At 36.5% G+C, this 17,028-nt stretch overlaps 1 protein-coding gene across 1 annotated transcript; it reads left to right on the top strand.

Moving 5' to 3' along the window:
- The first annotated feature begins 1,936 nt into the window (after positions 1-1,936).
- LOC149240548 (uncharacterized) lies at positions 1,937-13,126 on the top strand. The gene is made up of 3 exons (XM_089367324.1): positions 1,937-2,332; positions 2,424-2,504; positions 12,891-13,126. Exons 1-3 carry the CDS (start codon positions 1,965-1,967, stop codon positions 12,892-12,894), a joined length of 453 nt encoding a protein of 150 aa, XP_089223450.1. The 5' UTR covers positions 1,937-1,964; the 3' UTR covers positions 12,895-13,126.
- The last annotated feature ends 3,902 nt before the right edge of the window (positions 13,127-17,028 follow it).

Genomic DNA, 17,028 nt, shown 5'->3' with positions numbered 1-17,028 from the left:
TTGACTCTAATTGTTTCTTTCCAATCCAAGAGAAACATAAATAAATTAGCTTGTGGTCTGATTTCAAATCCCACAGCTGATCTCCAACCAATTGTGGGAAATGATGAACCACACTGGTTGGTTCGAAAGGCGTCGACAAATGATTTTCTATGTGATTTTGCCGAAATTATTCTCACAAAAATAAATAGTTTTGTAATTATATATATATATATATATATATATATATATATATATATATATATATATAATCATTTGATTTTTTAAACAAAAATAAACCGTTAAATCAAGTCTGTACATTTTAATTATAATTATTATATATATGGCAAATTTTTATTTTTTTTTCACTAAATAATTAAAGAAAATATATATATTTTTGCTTGTGGTCTTCCAGGTTTGACCCGTAGTTTGAGGAGCCCAGATTGAGGGGCATCTAAGTCGTCAAAGTCTTTTTATTTTATTTTTCACTAAATAAATAAAGAATATATATATATATATATATATATATATATATATATATATATATATATATATATATATATTGTGGTCCTCTAGGCTTGACCCGTGGCTTGAGGAGCCCAGAGTCACCTCGGGATTGCACCTGCCTAGGCTACACAAGCCTTTTAGTTCAATGGATTTTTAGTATGTCTCCTCCCCCTTGCACAGGGCACAACCACCTTGTGAGATTTGATCCTCCTCAATCAATTGTTCTGATGGAACTTGACAAGAAAAATATATCTTAGATAAATAAACAATTTTTAATTTTTTTAAGTGAAATAAATGAGTAATTAGATGAACCCATGAACTAGTATGAGATTCACTACTTTTACCATAAAGCTAGTGGGACTTGACAAGGAAAATATATCTTAGATAAATAAACAATTTTTATTTTTTAAAGTGAAATAAATGAGTAATTAGATGAATCGTGGACGTGAACTATTACGAGAATCACTACTTTTACCATAAAAATGAGTAGATTGAGTTTTGAACCAATAATTTTAACAATATACCCTGTCAACAACTAAGCTACATTTGCCCATGGAGTCTCAGATAAACAACCAATGCTTTGTTAAGAAATTCCTTGATGTGAAGTCATTGGTTCAATTCCCCACCCCATCAAAATGATATATTAGACATGATAATGATATAAACCTACCAAGCTTATATTAAAAAGCACAATTAAACTATATCCCAAAACATATTACACTAATAAAAAATTTGCTTAATTTTTTTTGGCTTCTTTTTGGGATTTATTTTATATATTGAAATATTGGCTTTATGATACACATTAAATTTTCTAATTACTTTTAATATCTTTTAAATGTTACATATTAATTTTATATTAAGAATTGAGTTAATTACACATCTCCCCTTTTATCACTCTTATAAAGAAGGAATTCAATCTTTTTACTTTCAAGTATTTCTTCTCTTTCCACATTGAAATATTTTATTATAGTTCATATATTATATGTTTATATTTTTTTCTAAAATTAATATTAAAATAAATTAGATAACATGCATATTAAAGTGATTTATTTAAGTATCTAATTGAAATATGAAAATATAAATAATATCAATTTTATACATTTTTTTGTTTTAATTACATTAAAAGTTGATATAAAATTATCTTATTTCACATGGACATGAAATTATTTATTTATAAGTGAGAGTGAACTATTTTTACCATATCTCCTTTGTATCACTGAGTTGTAATATCAACAACCAATAAAGCAAATAGTCAGAGTGAGTATGTTTTATAATAATTTCAAGTAGAACTAACCAAATATGTAGGGGAGGGTCGCCATTACATGTGCGCCCTCCCCGCCATGTCAGATAAACACGCGTAAAAGCACATGGAGCCGGTACGACACCTGTCCACCGTGGAGCTCCATGTGTTGGCTACCTTATCAACCCATAAATCTTTGTGTTCGCGCCATTTCACAGGTTCGTTTGGGGTTTTTGCTGCGATGTATGAGTTTCCCTGTGTGTTTCTGCTCGGGGCCGGTCGTTGGGCGAAGCCCCCCGCCGATTATGGCACGGGACGGCCCCGGAACCTGCGCACTTCGTCGTTTATAGCTGTGCTGTTTGAGGCGTTTGTTCGGTTGACAGGGTTTGTGGACCTGCGCGCTTCGCCTGGTATGCAGGTGCTGGTGCGAATGTTTGCTGGAGTTTCAGGGTTTGTGGTTGGCACAGCGCTTCTCCTTTTCTTGTGCTTTTCCGCCTGGAGTTCTTGGTCGTTCTGGAATGTCAGTTGTTTAGCATTTCTCTGTTGCTGGTCTTATTCGACGATTTTGTTGTTTGGGGAGGAGTCGGTCGCTGTTTTACTGAGCTCGAGGTCAAATGGTGTTTTGTTGTCAATTTGCTGTTTTGTGGTGGTGTTTTTGTGGTTTTCAGTTCCCTAATATATATTTTTCTTCTCGTTGCAGGTGTGCAGAACGTCGTTGCAGGTGTGGAGAAGGTCTGGCGAGCTCCAGGGAAGGTGGGGGAGGTCGGCGACCATGTACCCGGTAGGATTTTAATCCTACCAGCATTCTCTGTGTTTTTCAACACAACATCTCTATTTTTGGATATTTTGTAAACTTTTATGGCATTTTATGGCATTTTTTGGAGGATTTTTTTCCGAGGGTTTAGGGTTTATGGGATATTTTGAGCTGTTTGTTGTTGAAGGTTTAGGGTTTATGGGATATTTTGAGCTGTTTGTTGTTGAAGGTTTAGGGTTTATGGGATATTTTGAGCTGTTTGTTGTTGAAGGTTTAGGGTTTATCTGAAATTTCGTTGTTTTCGTTGTTTTCGCTGTTTGGTTGCGCTGAAAATAACAAATTCTTTAATGGCCATATGTATGGGGCAGTGTAAGTCTACCATTGCAGTTATTTAACTATGGAGGAAGAGAAGTCCTGTTCGTTTTTGGAATTTGTTGGAATTTGTTACTCCTAGTTATTAATTTTGGTGCTTTTTGCTATGTTTTGCAATATGGATATCCTGTATACACAGTCCTTTTTGTTTCCATGCTGACGTTGCTCTCAATTGACTGATTTGAGTATATTTATAGTTTAAGCAAATATGGGGTTTTTTTTGTTGCGCTGAAAATAACAAATTCTTTAATGGCCATATGTATGGGCTACCATTGCAGTTATTTAACTATGGAGGAAGAGAAGTCCTGTTCGTCTCTGGAATTTGTTACTCCTGCTTATTAATTTTGGTGTTTTTGCTATTTTCCTGAACCTGATGTATATGTTTTGCAATATGGATATCTTGTATACATAGTCCTTTTTGTTTCCATGTTGACGCTGCTCACAATTGACTAATTTGAGTATATTTACAGTTTAAGCAAATTTGGGGTTTTTTTTGGTTGCGCTGAAAATAACAAATTCTTTAATGGCCATATGTATGGGGCAGTATAAGTTTACCATTGCAGTTATTTAACTATGGAGGAAGAGAAGTCTTGTTCGTTTTTGGAATTTGTTACTCCTGGTTATTAATTTTGATGCTTTTTGCTATTTTCCTGAACCTGATGTATATGTTTTCGGACCTCTGACATTTTCCTTTCCTCGAGATGTCTCGGACAGTGGCTGTCATATGCCACCCTTTTGTATCTTATGATGTTTTTTATATTGTCAATATAATATGTGATGCTTTTTTCTCTGAAAAAAAAAGTTCACACATTTTACAGTCGATTCCAAAACCGGTTACTGATGGTTACAGAGATAAGAGAATAAATATTTTTAGTAATGAATTATGTTCTCATACATAAAATGCATTTCAATAACTAACCCTTCTCGGGCTCCAACGATAAAACCTTACTGTATCAGTGACTTTTCATTTTAATTTAATTAAGGACGTGGATCATGTAAATGAGCAAATATGACTTATTCCTAGGTCCCGCTGATTCAGTTGTTCACTTCAAAGTTCTAATGTAAATTAGTATATGATATAATAGTTTACTCATTGTGTGAATATCTGAAGTAGTCTCTGTTTCCAGCCCGTCTTAGGGTTCACTGACTAGCTATTACAGAATACAATGGGTAGAAATTGCTTTGTAAGCATTATGGTTGAAGCATGAGCTATCAAGTTGAATGATGTTCCTTTTGATAACGGTCCACTTATTGGAGCCATAAGTGAGTTTAGAGCTTTGTACAGTGCTGCAAATTTGATGCCTTCAATGTTGAGATCGAAGGCATAAAAAATACAATGTATAAAATGCTCTTAGAGAAAAGATCATCCAAAGATTAATGGGTTGAGTGTCAAACCCATCTCTCCTAACATCTGATGTCAAAATTTATTGACCACATGAAAAGCCATTGAGCCATTGAGGTGCGAACTGTCTAGCCATTGAGCCATTGAGGTGTGAACTGTCCACTAAGTAGAAGAACCGAGACATATTAATATGGAACCACATATAGAAATCGAAAGAATGTTCAATACGGGATGATCAAGAGTATCTGTCTCAGGGTTTCCATCTGATTGTGAGGGAGTTGAGTGGACAAAGCTATACTTCTCCCTCCTTCACTTCCAGCGAACAAGGTCATCCCTCCAATTGCTCCCAAGAATGGGGCTTGCACATTCAGTGGCCTTACTGTTCATTTTAATTTAATTAAGGATGTGGATCATGTAAATGAGCAAATATGACTTATTCCTAGGTCCCTCTGATTCAGATGTTCACTTCAAAGTTCTAATGTAAATTAATATATGATATAATAGTTTACTCATTGTGTGAATATCTGAAGTAGTCTCTGTTTCCAACCCGTCTTGGGGTTCATTGACTAGCTATTACAGAATACAATGGATAGAAATTGCTTTGTAAGCATTATGGTTGAAGCATGAGCTATCAAGTTGAATGATGTTCCTTTAGATAACGGTCCACTTATTGGAGCCATAAGTGAGTTTAGAGCTTTGTACAGTGCTGCAAATTTGATGCCTTCAATGTTGAGATCGAAGGCATAAAAAATACAATGTATAAAATGCTCTTAGAGAAAAGATCATCCAAAGATTAATGGGTTGAGTGTCAAACCCATCTCTCCTAACATCTGATGTCAAAATTTATTGACCACATGAAAAGCCATTGAGCCATTGAGGTGCGAACTGTCTAGCCATTGAGCCATTGAGGTGTGAACTGTCCACTAAGTAGAAGAACCGAGACATATTAATATGGAACCACATATAGAAATCGAAAGAATGTTCAATACGGGATGATCAAGAGTATCTGTCTCAGGGTTTCCATCTGATTGTGAGGGAGTTGAGTGGACAAAGCTATACTTCTCCCTCCTTCACTTCCAGCGAACAAGGTCGTCCCTCCAATTGCTCCCAAGAATGGGGCTTGCACATTCAGTGGCCTTACTGTTCATTTTAATTTAATTAAGGATGTGGATCATGTAAATGAGCAAATATGACTTATTCCTAGGTCCCTCTGATTCAGATGTTCACTTCAAAGTTCTAATGTAAATTAGTATATGATATAATAGTTTACTCATTGTGTGAATATCTGAAGTAGTCTCTGTTTCCAGCCCGTCTTAGGGTTCACTGACTAGCTATTACAGAATACAATGGGTAGAAATTGCTTTGTAAGCATTATGGTTGAAGCATGAGCTATCAAGTTGAATGATGTTCCTTTTGATAACGGTCCACTTATTGGAGCCATAAGTGAGTTTAGAGCTTTGTACAGTGCTGCAAATTTGATGCCTTCAATGTTGAGATCGAAGGCATAAAAAATACAATGTATAAAATGCTCTTAGAGAAAAGATCATCCAAAGATTAATGGGTTGAGTGTCAAACCCATCTCTCCTAACATCTGATGTCAAAATTAATTGACCACATGAAAAGCCATTGAGCCATTGAGGTGCGAACTGTCTAGCCATTGAGCCATTGAGGTGTGAACTGTCCACTAAGTAGAAGAACCGAGACATATTAATATGGAACCACATATAGAAATCGAAAGAATGTTCAATACGGGATGATCAAGAGTATCTGTCTCAGGGTTTCCATCTGATTGTGAGGGAGTTGAGTGGACAAAGCTATACTTCTCCCTCCTTCACTTCCAGCGAACAAGGTCATCCCTCCAATTGCTCCCAAGAATGGGGCTTGCACATTCAGTGGCCTTACTGTTCATTTTAATTTAATTAAGGATGTGGATCATGTAAATGAGCAAATATGACTTATTCCTAGGTCCCTCTGATTCAGATGTTCACTTCAAAGTTCTAATGTAAATTAGTATATGATATAATAGTTTACTCATTGTGTGAATATCTGAAGTAGTCTCTGTTTCCAACCCGTCTTGGGGTTCACTGACTAGCTATTACAGAATACAATGGATAGAAATTGCTTTGTAAGCATTATGGTTGAAGCATGAGCTATCAAGTTGAATGATGTTCCTTTAGATAACGGTCCACTTATTTAGCCTTTTTCATGCTCAACTTGATAATGAGAGCAACTTGATAATGAGTGCTCTCGATTTCTCAAGTGTCCCCTCAATGAATAAAATTGTTAGTGGTTTTTTCACATTTAATAAAACTTATTATGAGGTACATTGCCTCCTCATTGATTTCTGTATTTAGCCTTTTTCATACTCAACTTGATATTGAGTGCTCTCAATCATAATAAGATTGTCTGGTCATTTGATTTCTATATTTAGCCTTTTTCATATGCAACTTGATAATGAGTGCTCTCAATTTCTCAAGTGTCCCCTCAATCAATAAAATTATTAGTGGCTTTTTCACATTTAATAAAACTTATTGTGAGGTAGATTGCCTCCTCATTGATCTCTGTATTTAGCCTTTTTCATACTCAACTTGATAATGAGTGCTCTCAATCATAATAAGATTGTCTGGTCATTTGATTTCTATATTTAGCCTTTTTCATATGCAACTTGAAATGTTATTATTGAATCCCCAAACATCGCAGCAATGACCCCGAACAAACCTGTGAAATGGCGCGAACACAAAGTTTTATGCAATGATATGATGGCCAACACATGAGCTCCATGGTGGACAGGTGTTGTATCGGCTCCATGTGCTTTTACGCGTGGTTTTCTGACGTGGCGGGGAGGGTGCACAGAATAACTTATAGAAATAGTTTTATCATAATTAATATTTTACAGAAAGACATATTCCATTGAAAATTTCTTATCAACACACAGTTAGGTTGCCACAAGAAATCACTACTAGGTTGTTAGCCAAAATGTTTCTTAGGACAAGAAAAAGATACAATCTAGTGTTCTAAGCCAAAATATTTTTGTGACAAGAAAAAGATACAATCTAGTGTTGTAAGCCAAAATGTTTCTGTGCCAAGAAAAAGATACAATCTATCCAAAATCCACATCATAATGTGGTTAGAACCAAAAACATATGGCACCCCTATTCTTTATGGCCCTGAGAATCTTGAGTGCCAAAACTCCCCGAGTTACCTTCTTGAGCCAGGTAGGTTGGCCTACCAGTCAAGGGCTGATTAGGAAATGGTTGATTGATGCCATATGATTGATTCCAATTTGCAGCTTCCAACCATGGAGGTACTGAGTACCCATACCTCACATTTTCCCTACTGACCCCTGCATTAAGTGGAGGTGTGTAATGAGCATACAGAGAATTGACACCAGCTCTGGTAGGAACAAGGCAAGTGGGTAAACCCTCAGTTTGATAGTGGGGCACTTGAATGTTTATGAGATCTTGGAATAATGGTGTATTGTCTGCAATGGAGTCCAATGAGTTTGAAATAATCCTGGTTTCATCAGCTATTCTTGTATCGTTGATCATCCCTTGTTCCTTTTCAAGCATTTGTTGTGCCTTTCGTTTTTCCTTTTCCTGTCTTGCCATTTGCTTTTGTTGGTCTTTAACTTGCCTTGCTTTATCTCTTTCAATCCGTTCTTCTGCTCGACGTTGTGCTGCAACAATCCTTGCTGCCTTCTTCTCCTTGACTATATCCTTCTTTTTCTGTTTTAATTCTTGCATTTCAAATTTCTTTTTTTCTGACTCAACTAACAGGTTTATATAGTCCTCTGAGGTGAGTAACTGTGAGCTTCGGCCCAGACGAAGACTACCTGGTGCACCTTGATTTTTTTTCATTGATACTCTCTCTACTGGTAGCTTTAGGAACCGTCCAAGTGTCTTCTCCACCCCTCCCACCTGCATGTCATTGCTTGGTACTTCCCTTTCAGTATCTGTTGGAACTGATTGAACCATATCATTATCTTCATTTGATGCCTCATTATGTCCTTCATCTTCTTCCATTGATCTATTGTCCACAAAAAAATGAACAATTTCATTGTTCAATTCTACTGGTTGTGAGGGCATGTTCATGCTTTCTTCATTGGTTGCTGAGACACTATGTGCATTCATATTGATCATTGCTTCTGCTAGCCATGAAGGTGGGGTTACTTGGCTTGGCAATGTCAATTGGTCATTGTCAACTGCATGTTCAACAATATCATTAGCAATATCAACAACAGGAATTTCATTTTCTTGAGTTGGTGGAACAATCTCCATGTTACTAGGAATTTGTTCATTGTTATATTGTGTTTCACATACAGTTTCATCATCTTCAGCATATAAGTGTCCTTGAGACAGGGAAATCATATTGCCAGCTGCAACAACATCATCTTGGTCATCTACTTCTTGCACTTCAACACTTGTTTGGACATTCCCTTCTTCCTGACCATCCACATGAAACGCTTGGCTACAACCAGTATCATGCATAAGAGCATCATAGTTCAGTGGCCAGATTCCTGTCCTCCTAAAGCCAGCCTTGATATTTGATGGTGTCAAAGCCCTTTTAAAAGCTTTACTTGCAAGCTCTGCTAGCTCAAACCTTTTCACCTCAACCCCTGGATTCTTTGCCATCCATGCAGCACGCTCCGACCTGAAATAGTTCTTGAAAGGGCCAAACACACTAACATCAAGGGGTTGCAGCCTATGAGTGGTATGAGCGGGCAATGTCAACAGGTCGATGCCTAAATTATTTGCTTCCTCAATTGTTTGTACAGCCATGTGGCTCCCATGGCCATCTAATATCAAAAGGTGTCTGTTATTAGGCGAGACGCCACCTGGTACCGATGCAGCAAAGTGAAAAAGCCAACTTAGAAACAGTTCTTTAGTCATCCATGCATGGGGATGTGCAGCCATGCATGCACCTGGTTCACAGTTCTGTATATAGTTTTTCAGTTGATTTTTACCTTTGAATAGATAAAATCCTGGGATTGAAGTACCAATTGCATTAACACAACATAAAATAGTTATCCACTCCCTGCTCTTGGGCAAAATCTTTGGCACATTTCGGCTCCCTCTCTTGGCAATTACCCGCATGCCACAATTCCTCCCTGCCTGTAAACCTGTTTCATCACAGTTCCATATATGGTCTGCTCCATAAGAATGTTTATCGTAAGCACTAGAAAGTGTGTCATAGAACTTTTGCACAACTGCAGGGCGCAAATTTAATGCTCTGTCTCTGTCAAGGCCCTCAGCAGTACGCAATACAAGTTCTGGATGCCTTTTTTTAAACCCAAACCACCATGATTTACCAAGAAACCCATCTTTGAATGGGTTTGGCCTCCCTTGACAGATTTGAGCAACTGTTGATTTGAGTTGTATCAACTCTAGCCCATGTCCCAGTTGGGCCATCTCTTTACACCACTCAACCACCTCGGCCTCCTCCTCCTCAGTCATAACTGTAAGAGGCCCTCTACGTTTTGTATGAGTCAGTCCATTTATCCAATAATGTATTGATGAGGGAGGAATACCATGTTTTTTTGCAGATGCCCGAACTGAGTATCCATTAAACTCTATGTCGTCAATTGCAACTAACATTTGTTCTTTTGTCCATCCTCTTATAGCACTGATCTTTTTAGTTGAGCTTGCCCCTTGGACTGTTGTTGATGGTGGTTCTGTGGCTGATGCTGTGTTAACATCAGCGGCTGTCACATGGTCATTTTCAACAATGTTCCCTAGTGCATTGCCGGCATTGACATCAGCTGGCCTGTCATCATCGGACGATGTGCATCGCAGCTGCGCACCCCTTGTCACTCTCCTACCACTTCTCCTTGTACGAGCAGAGTAACTTCCTTTTGCCATAGATGCAACAACCTGTAAAATTATTGCATGCATTTAGACATTAGAATATATGTCAAATTATGCTTTATTACTTCTGCAAAAATTACTTTTTCTCTATTACAGGAAATTATCAACATGTATGTTGCATTTAGACATTAGAATATATGTCAAATTATGCTTTATTACTTCTGCAAAAATACTTTTCCTCTATTACAGGAAATTATCAACATGTATGTCACTGTTTTCATATATCATTTTCCATTTACTTTCAACAGCTTTATACAGCTAAACCAATGAGGTATGTAAACATGTATGAATTACGTCATTCTCCTTATATCTGTTAAAGATTAGGGAATACAGGTAATAAGTAGGTCTATTCAATATGTACTTACCTTATAGAGTAGAGTGTAATCATTACTAATGGTTGAATCAGTGCCATAAGTAGAACCATGGAAATCAAAGTAATGAGGAAACAGAGCTTGTTACATTAGGATATGCGTATACAGTGATTACAGTCTATCCATATGTATTACATTAGGATATACATATACAGTGATTACAGTGTATCCATATGTATTGATTATGTATTAGAACACAGTAGTTATGCAATTAGAACACAGTAGTTACATATGACTCTTTCTAACCATGCTTGTTTACCTAATTGTGTTTTCTCATTATCTCAAATCTTACAGTCATCTTACATTAGGATATGCGTATACAGTGATTACAGTCTATCCATATGTATTACATTAGGATATACATATACAGTGATTACAGTGTATCCATATGTATTGATTATGTATTAGAACACAGTAGTTATGCAATTAGAACACAGTAGTTACATATGACTCTTTCTAACCATGCTTGTTTACCTAATTGTGTTTTCTCATTATCTCAAATCTTACAGTCATCTAATCCGCTCGGGCTTCCATTCTAAGAAACCATTCCTCAGTTCTATGGTCCATTCATCAGTAGTAGAAATTCACTTATTTGCATTCTTTCGACTCAATATCAAAATTTTTGCTTTCTCAATAGCTTCATGCTTCTGAAAATACATGTCTTTCGATTATGTTTCAATGTCTTTCGATTATGTTTCAATGTGATGTTTCAATGATGATTGTCAAGGTCTGAAAATATGTGAAAAATTACTAAGTTTATCAGAGTCATTAAAGTTACAATTCGTTTTTGTTCTATGTTTTAACTCATTCTGCATAGAACCCAAGCCATAATAATCGCTCAATTCCTGTAAGCTAAGCTTCAATTCCTGTAAGCTAAACAAGCTATGACTACAGTGCTAACTGCCTTTTTACTACCTACCTTTTTTTGCATTGCATCAATCTTGGGCTGGAAATGGTTCGAATGCTGGCTTTGATTCTGATGCTATTCAAGGTTAGACTCGGTCTCCGATTGGATATGGCTAGGGAGATGAAACTATATAAGGAACGGGAAGGGATGTGGGGATTGCTTGCTTGGAAGGATAGCGAGTCATGTTTCTTCTTCCAGTGATTAGCTATTGGCTATGACTACAGTACTAACACGACATACGTAACCTCTGTGATATGTAAGCTGTAATCACTATTACATTTGATTCTATGGTCTCCTAGGTGTCATAGACAATCGGTTTTACTTCAGTTTAATCGAGTTTCATTGCAGTCATTTATTTTTTATATTTTTCATATAATTTATTTAGTTATTTTGAATATTGTGAAGAACAATCTCTGCTCCAAGATTTCTCTCCATTATCTGTGACTTAATTTACAGAGCTGAGTTATGTAAATCCCCATTCCTTTGGTCCAACTTTTACAACTTCGTATGGCTCGGGCTCTCCATACCCTAAGGTCTCGAGCTCAACGAGGTGAAAAGATATGAAGGCCAATAAGATGGTCATCTGCTATGTTACTTATAATTGTGTTTTCTCATTATCTAAAATCTTACAGTTCTATGGTCCATTCACCAGTAGTAGAAATTCACTTATTTGCTCTATGTTTTAACTCATTCTGCATAGAACCCAAGCCATAATAATCGCTCGCTCAATTCCTGTAAGCTAAGGTGTAAGCTAAGGTTCAATTCCTGCAGAACCCAAGCCATAATAATCGCTCGCTCAATTCCTGTAAGCTAAGGTGTAAGCTAAGGTTCAATTCCTGTAAAGTAAACAAGCTATGACTACAGTACTAACACGACATACGTAACCTCTGTGATATGTAAGCTGTAATCACTATGAAGCTGATGATATAATAAGCTAGAACACATACATAAACTCTGTATAAAAAAGGTTAACTGTAACTGTATAGGTTAACTGTCACCCTATGGACAGAACTGTAATGTAAGAAATCTGATAAATGAAAACAATGAAAACAGAACTGTAAGAAGAATGAGTTGTAATTCATATAACTAACTTGAATATATTGGCCACTGTTTTGTGATGTTGTCTTCAAGTTTGCTGAATAGTTTGAAAGCATAAGATGAACTTCAACAGTGGGTGGACTTCTTTTATAGTTTTGGGGACTTGATTTTAATTGGTGGACATGGATGCACATGGATTGCAATGGCTTCATTTTGAATGTGTGGTATGGATTTAATTTGATGTGATCTAATGGTTGGGAATTGTTTATTTGTTGATCCATGTGCTTTGATCTGTTTTAATGAGAAATAGAGTGAGATGGGTGTCATTTATTGCAGTTATTGGGTCTGGGTATCATTTATTGAACAAAGTGGATTTAATTGTTATTGGGTTGGGTGTCATTTATTGAACAAAGTGGATTTAATTGTTATTGGGTTGGGTGTCATTTATTGAACATAGGGTGTTTAGCTGTTGAACAACACAGCAGTTATGCTGACATACATTCCTTTTGTTATGTGCAGGTAGGCATATTTATTTGGGATGCAAAGTTGCAGTTCTGATGAGTGGGGGTTGAAGTGACTGCTGTTTTGTACTTCTGGAATAGACCAGTTTGGAAGCCTTTATGGCTCTAGCTGTTTTCTACTTGGGTCAATATGTTTTGCAATATTAAGTAGTAAAATACTATTTATGGACACTTGTGGGCCCAGTCAATGTATGGGTGATTTTTGGACATAATTTAATACTTATTTATACATAATGTTATTTATTTCTGTCTAAATTTTGGTTTCAAAAGTCTTAATCACTGGTGGTTTGGTGGGACCAGTATTATATCAACTACTGGTCCCTGCACAACATTAGGAATCTCTCCCCTATATTTGTTTTTTGTTTTTTATTTTGATTATAGCCATATTAATTTTCAATTTAAAGAATATTTTATTTTTATTTTAAGAGGAACATGTGTCAACTCCACATTGACCACAGATGGAATTACACATCTCATACTGGGTTGTAGAATGAACCTCTGGGCTCTATTAATATGGGTTATGCTATAATTTACATAAACTAATATATACTATCGAATTTAAAGATAAAGTATACATTTTGCCATATATATATATATTAAAAGTCCATAAGGAAATCTATATTCACATTAATCAAATAATGTTACAAATAAATATGTGAAGTGTTGTCTCAAGATAGAGAAACTATCTTGGACACACAGTCTGTTGGTTGAGAGAATATCACAAATCTAGATAGTCTTCTCTAGATAGAAAGAATCACAACTGAGACAAGTAGGAATTACATATTCCAACACACCCCCTTAATGAGTACTTGTCTCAATATCAATATGAAAAGTCTAGTTGTGGTCAAACATAACAAAAGAATATGTTGATGTCCATATAAAGGAGCAACCATCCACTGGAATGCATGGGTGCCAATTGCTAAAACTGCCAGTGTACTAAGATGCCCTTCGTATACATGGTTCTGCCAACCATCAGTGTACCAAGATGCCCTTCACATACATGGTTCTGTCAACCATTATAAATGCATAGATGTAATTGTACTTGCAAATCCCCCTCCAATGCCATCATCATGGGTTTTATCGGATTAACCGTAACGTTTCTCTAGGCTTTATCGAATCACCCTCAGCCATGCCACTAAGGGCTCTCAGCCACCACGACTCAACTCAACCATGAAGGCTCTAACACAGCCACGGAGGCTTAATTCAACCATAGAGGCTCAACACAGCCATAAAGGCTCACCACAGACCCAACTTAACTAGGCCTAGGGTTTTATTGGCTCACACTCAACCATGCCAATAGGAATCAGTAGTGTCTACTTCGCTCTTACACGTAGTTTATGGCTTACCATAAATCGACACTGAAAAATGGTTTCCGAGTGACCACAAACCTGCAATTACAGGTGGTTTTAAGATTACCACAAACTTTATGGGGATACACATGCCTCATCAAGCTTACATTTCACACTCCATCTCATGGAGTTACCAGGTACATACTTTACAAAGACCACTACAAAACATCCTAGACTTGCTTACTAATAAATGTATGTGACACAATACACCATCATCATGAGTCTATTCCACAAACTCACACACAAACTAGATTGTCCATCATCCTTTAATCTTTGATGCAACTCCAACCACTATCCTCTGATGCCATCTTCACTGTCATGTCTTCATCATATATGGTTGTTAATCATTCCTACAAATAAAGTTTTCTATTTTTGGAATGGCCAGTTCTAACCTAGACACAAATGTGTGATAATAGTTAGCCAGACTAACTACCACTATATTCTTTTAACAGAATTACATCATTGACATAAAACTTTCAAAAAAATATAATTTAAACAATGGAAAATTAATTTTATTTTACATGACATCTGCTAGGGAGTAGTGAGATCCATTAACTAATGCAAATGCATATATCTTCTTCTGTTCTTCTCTCTTCCAGACACTTAGTTAGGCATCAGCATGAACAAAGCAAAGGAAATCACCATCTTCTCATTTTCTGCAAATTTCTCTGGTAGAATACCCCTAGCTATAGCAACAAGCTTGCAAACGAACAAAAGCGTATAAGATTCAACATCTCGCAAGAATTTTAGCAGCCAACCATGGGTTCTCTGTCACATTCATCACCACCAAGAGCAACGTTTGTCCTTTCGAAACTACACACGTCTAGGGGATCGTCTCTTTGGGTTTCGACATTCACATGGTTGAGCTCGAAATTCGATGCAAAACGAGAAATGAATCCCAAGATCCAATTTTTCGTTGTTTGATGAAAAACCAACAACACTGAGAAATAAATCTCTTGTTAACAAGATTGATATTAAATTTCCTACAGCATATCCAAAGTGCACATGCATAGACACAAGAAGATCGGATCTGATAAAACGTACCCAAAAGCCTTGCGATTATGGAAACCCTCAGCTCCAACGCGACACAAATTGGAAAAACACCTCCTCCTCAGGTTCGCGACTGATAATGGCTCTAAAAAACGAGCCCCTCATGTGATGAGTCAACAAAAATACACAAAACAAATCCCTGTTTTTTGTTAATTCAACACTACTGAATAATGGCGTATCACCAATTTGACATCCCAATTTGTTTTCAGATCAAAACCACACCTGAATTAAGCAACAAAGATGTGATTTGAGTTTGCAATATTCACCGTCGACATCATGCCAACGACGCTCCTGGACTCAGGGGTAAGCCGACACCTGACATCGACTTGAATCTACTGAAAATCCCAATGCCAACTGAATTAAGCTACCCAGAAAGGCTTCACAAACACAAAAATCGACTAATTCAAGTTCTTGATCCTCGATGCCATGATGCTGATTGCATTGACGCAGGAATCGCAGGCATTGGAATTGGGGTCCTTTAGGCGACGAACAAAATTTCCCACCATGACCGCCTCTTCAGATCGCGTGAAACCAACAAACCAATCAGTTAACTTTGAGATCAACATATCACCGCTCCACCAGCACGAGGGCGATCTGGTGCACACCACAATTCTGCAGCAATTCATGATCCAATGCTCGGTTTCCGCGGCAGTTGACAGATCAGACCCATACCTCAGATCAGGTCAATTCACCTACATCAACTCAGCCCTCCTCACAATGCTTTGTCAACTAAGGATCTGTTGGATCTCAGTCACAGATCCACAACACTACAATGCCACCTCAATCCGCTAGTTACCAACGCCACCTCCGTGCTGCTACTACAATCGACGAGCAACAATCCGAACGTTGCTCCTCCTGATGCAGTGCTTGTGTAAACAGTAATCAACAAAACAATCGAATAATGGATAAACATTCACACCCTTTCACTCACTCTCATCACATTTTTTTTATTTTCTTAGCACTCTCTCATGGCAGGTCAGGCTAGGCCCATACGGGCTCTGGTACCATGTTAAAAATCCACAAGGAAATCTATATTCACATTAATCAAATAATGTTACAAATAAATATGTGAAGTGTTGTCTTAAGATAGAGAAACTATCTTGGACAAACAATTTGTTGGTTGAGAGAATATCTCAACCACACACAAAGCTAGGAAACAAAATAGGAACATACTCCTCTAGATAGAAAGAATCACAACCGAGACAAGTAGGAATTACGTATTCCAACAAAATATATATATATATATATATAAGCATTGCTTTGGATCATGGGATATACACTAATATTAACAAAATTTAATGCATAATATTTCAACTTTTTAAAAGTTAAAAGACTAAAACTTCTTAATATCATGTTATATGCTTATCTTATGGTTTCCTTCATTATTACATTTTGAGTAAATAGTTATAAGTATTAAATGTAATAAATACATGCTTTGATCAAATTCTTCTTTCTATTTATCACCAAAATTTAACAAAATCCATATATATATATAAACTAACCTAATACAAACTGATTCGTTTATAGTTTATTATGAGACAAAATAATTTCACTGAAAATTGGAAAATAATTTTCTCATCTATATATTATTTAGACACCATTCCCTTTAATCTAAATTGTAAACATATCAACTAAAAATTAAATATATTTAAATTATATACTAAGTTGATATAATTTATTTACTTGAAACCCGCTATTGAATCCACACCAACATCATACCTTCTCATCACTAACATG

This window comes from Pinus tabuliformis, chromosome 8, assembly GCF_031772625.1.
Source record: "Pinus tabuliformis cultivar Carrire ecotype Pingquan chromosome 8, CPIR1, whole genome shotgun sequence".
In the NCBI taxonomy this organism is placed as follows: domain Eukaryota; kingdom Viridiplantae; phylum Streptophyta; class Pinopsida; order Pinales; family Pinaceae; genus Pinus; species Pinus tabuliformis.
Note: the sequence above shows the minus strand (reverse complement) of the source record. Positions and strands in the feature narration are given on the sequence as shown.

Bases quoted from the DNA above. Each gene is read 5' to 3' on its own strand.
- LOC149240548 (XM_089367324.1), top strand. From the start codon at position 1,965: ATGTATGAGTTTCCCTGTGTGTTTCTGCTCGGGGCCGGTCGTTGGGCG. The intron at 2,333-2,423 runs GTCAAATGGTGT...TTCTCGTTGCAG, and splicing joins GCTGTTTTACTGAGCTCGAG to GTGTGCAGAACGTCGTTGCA.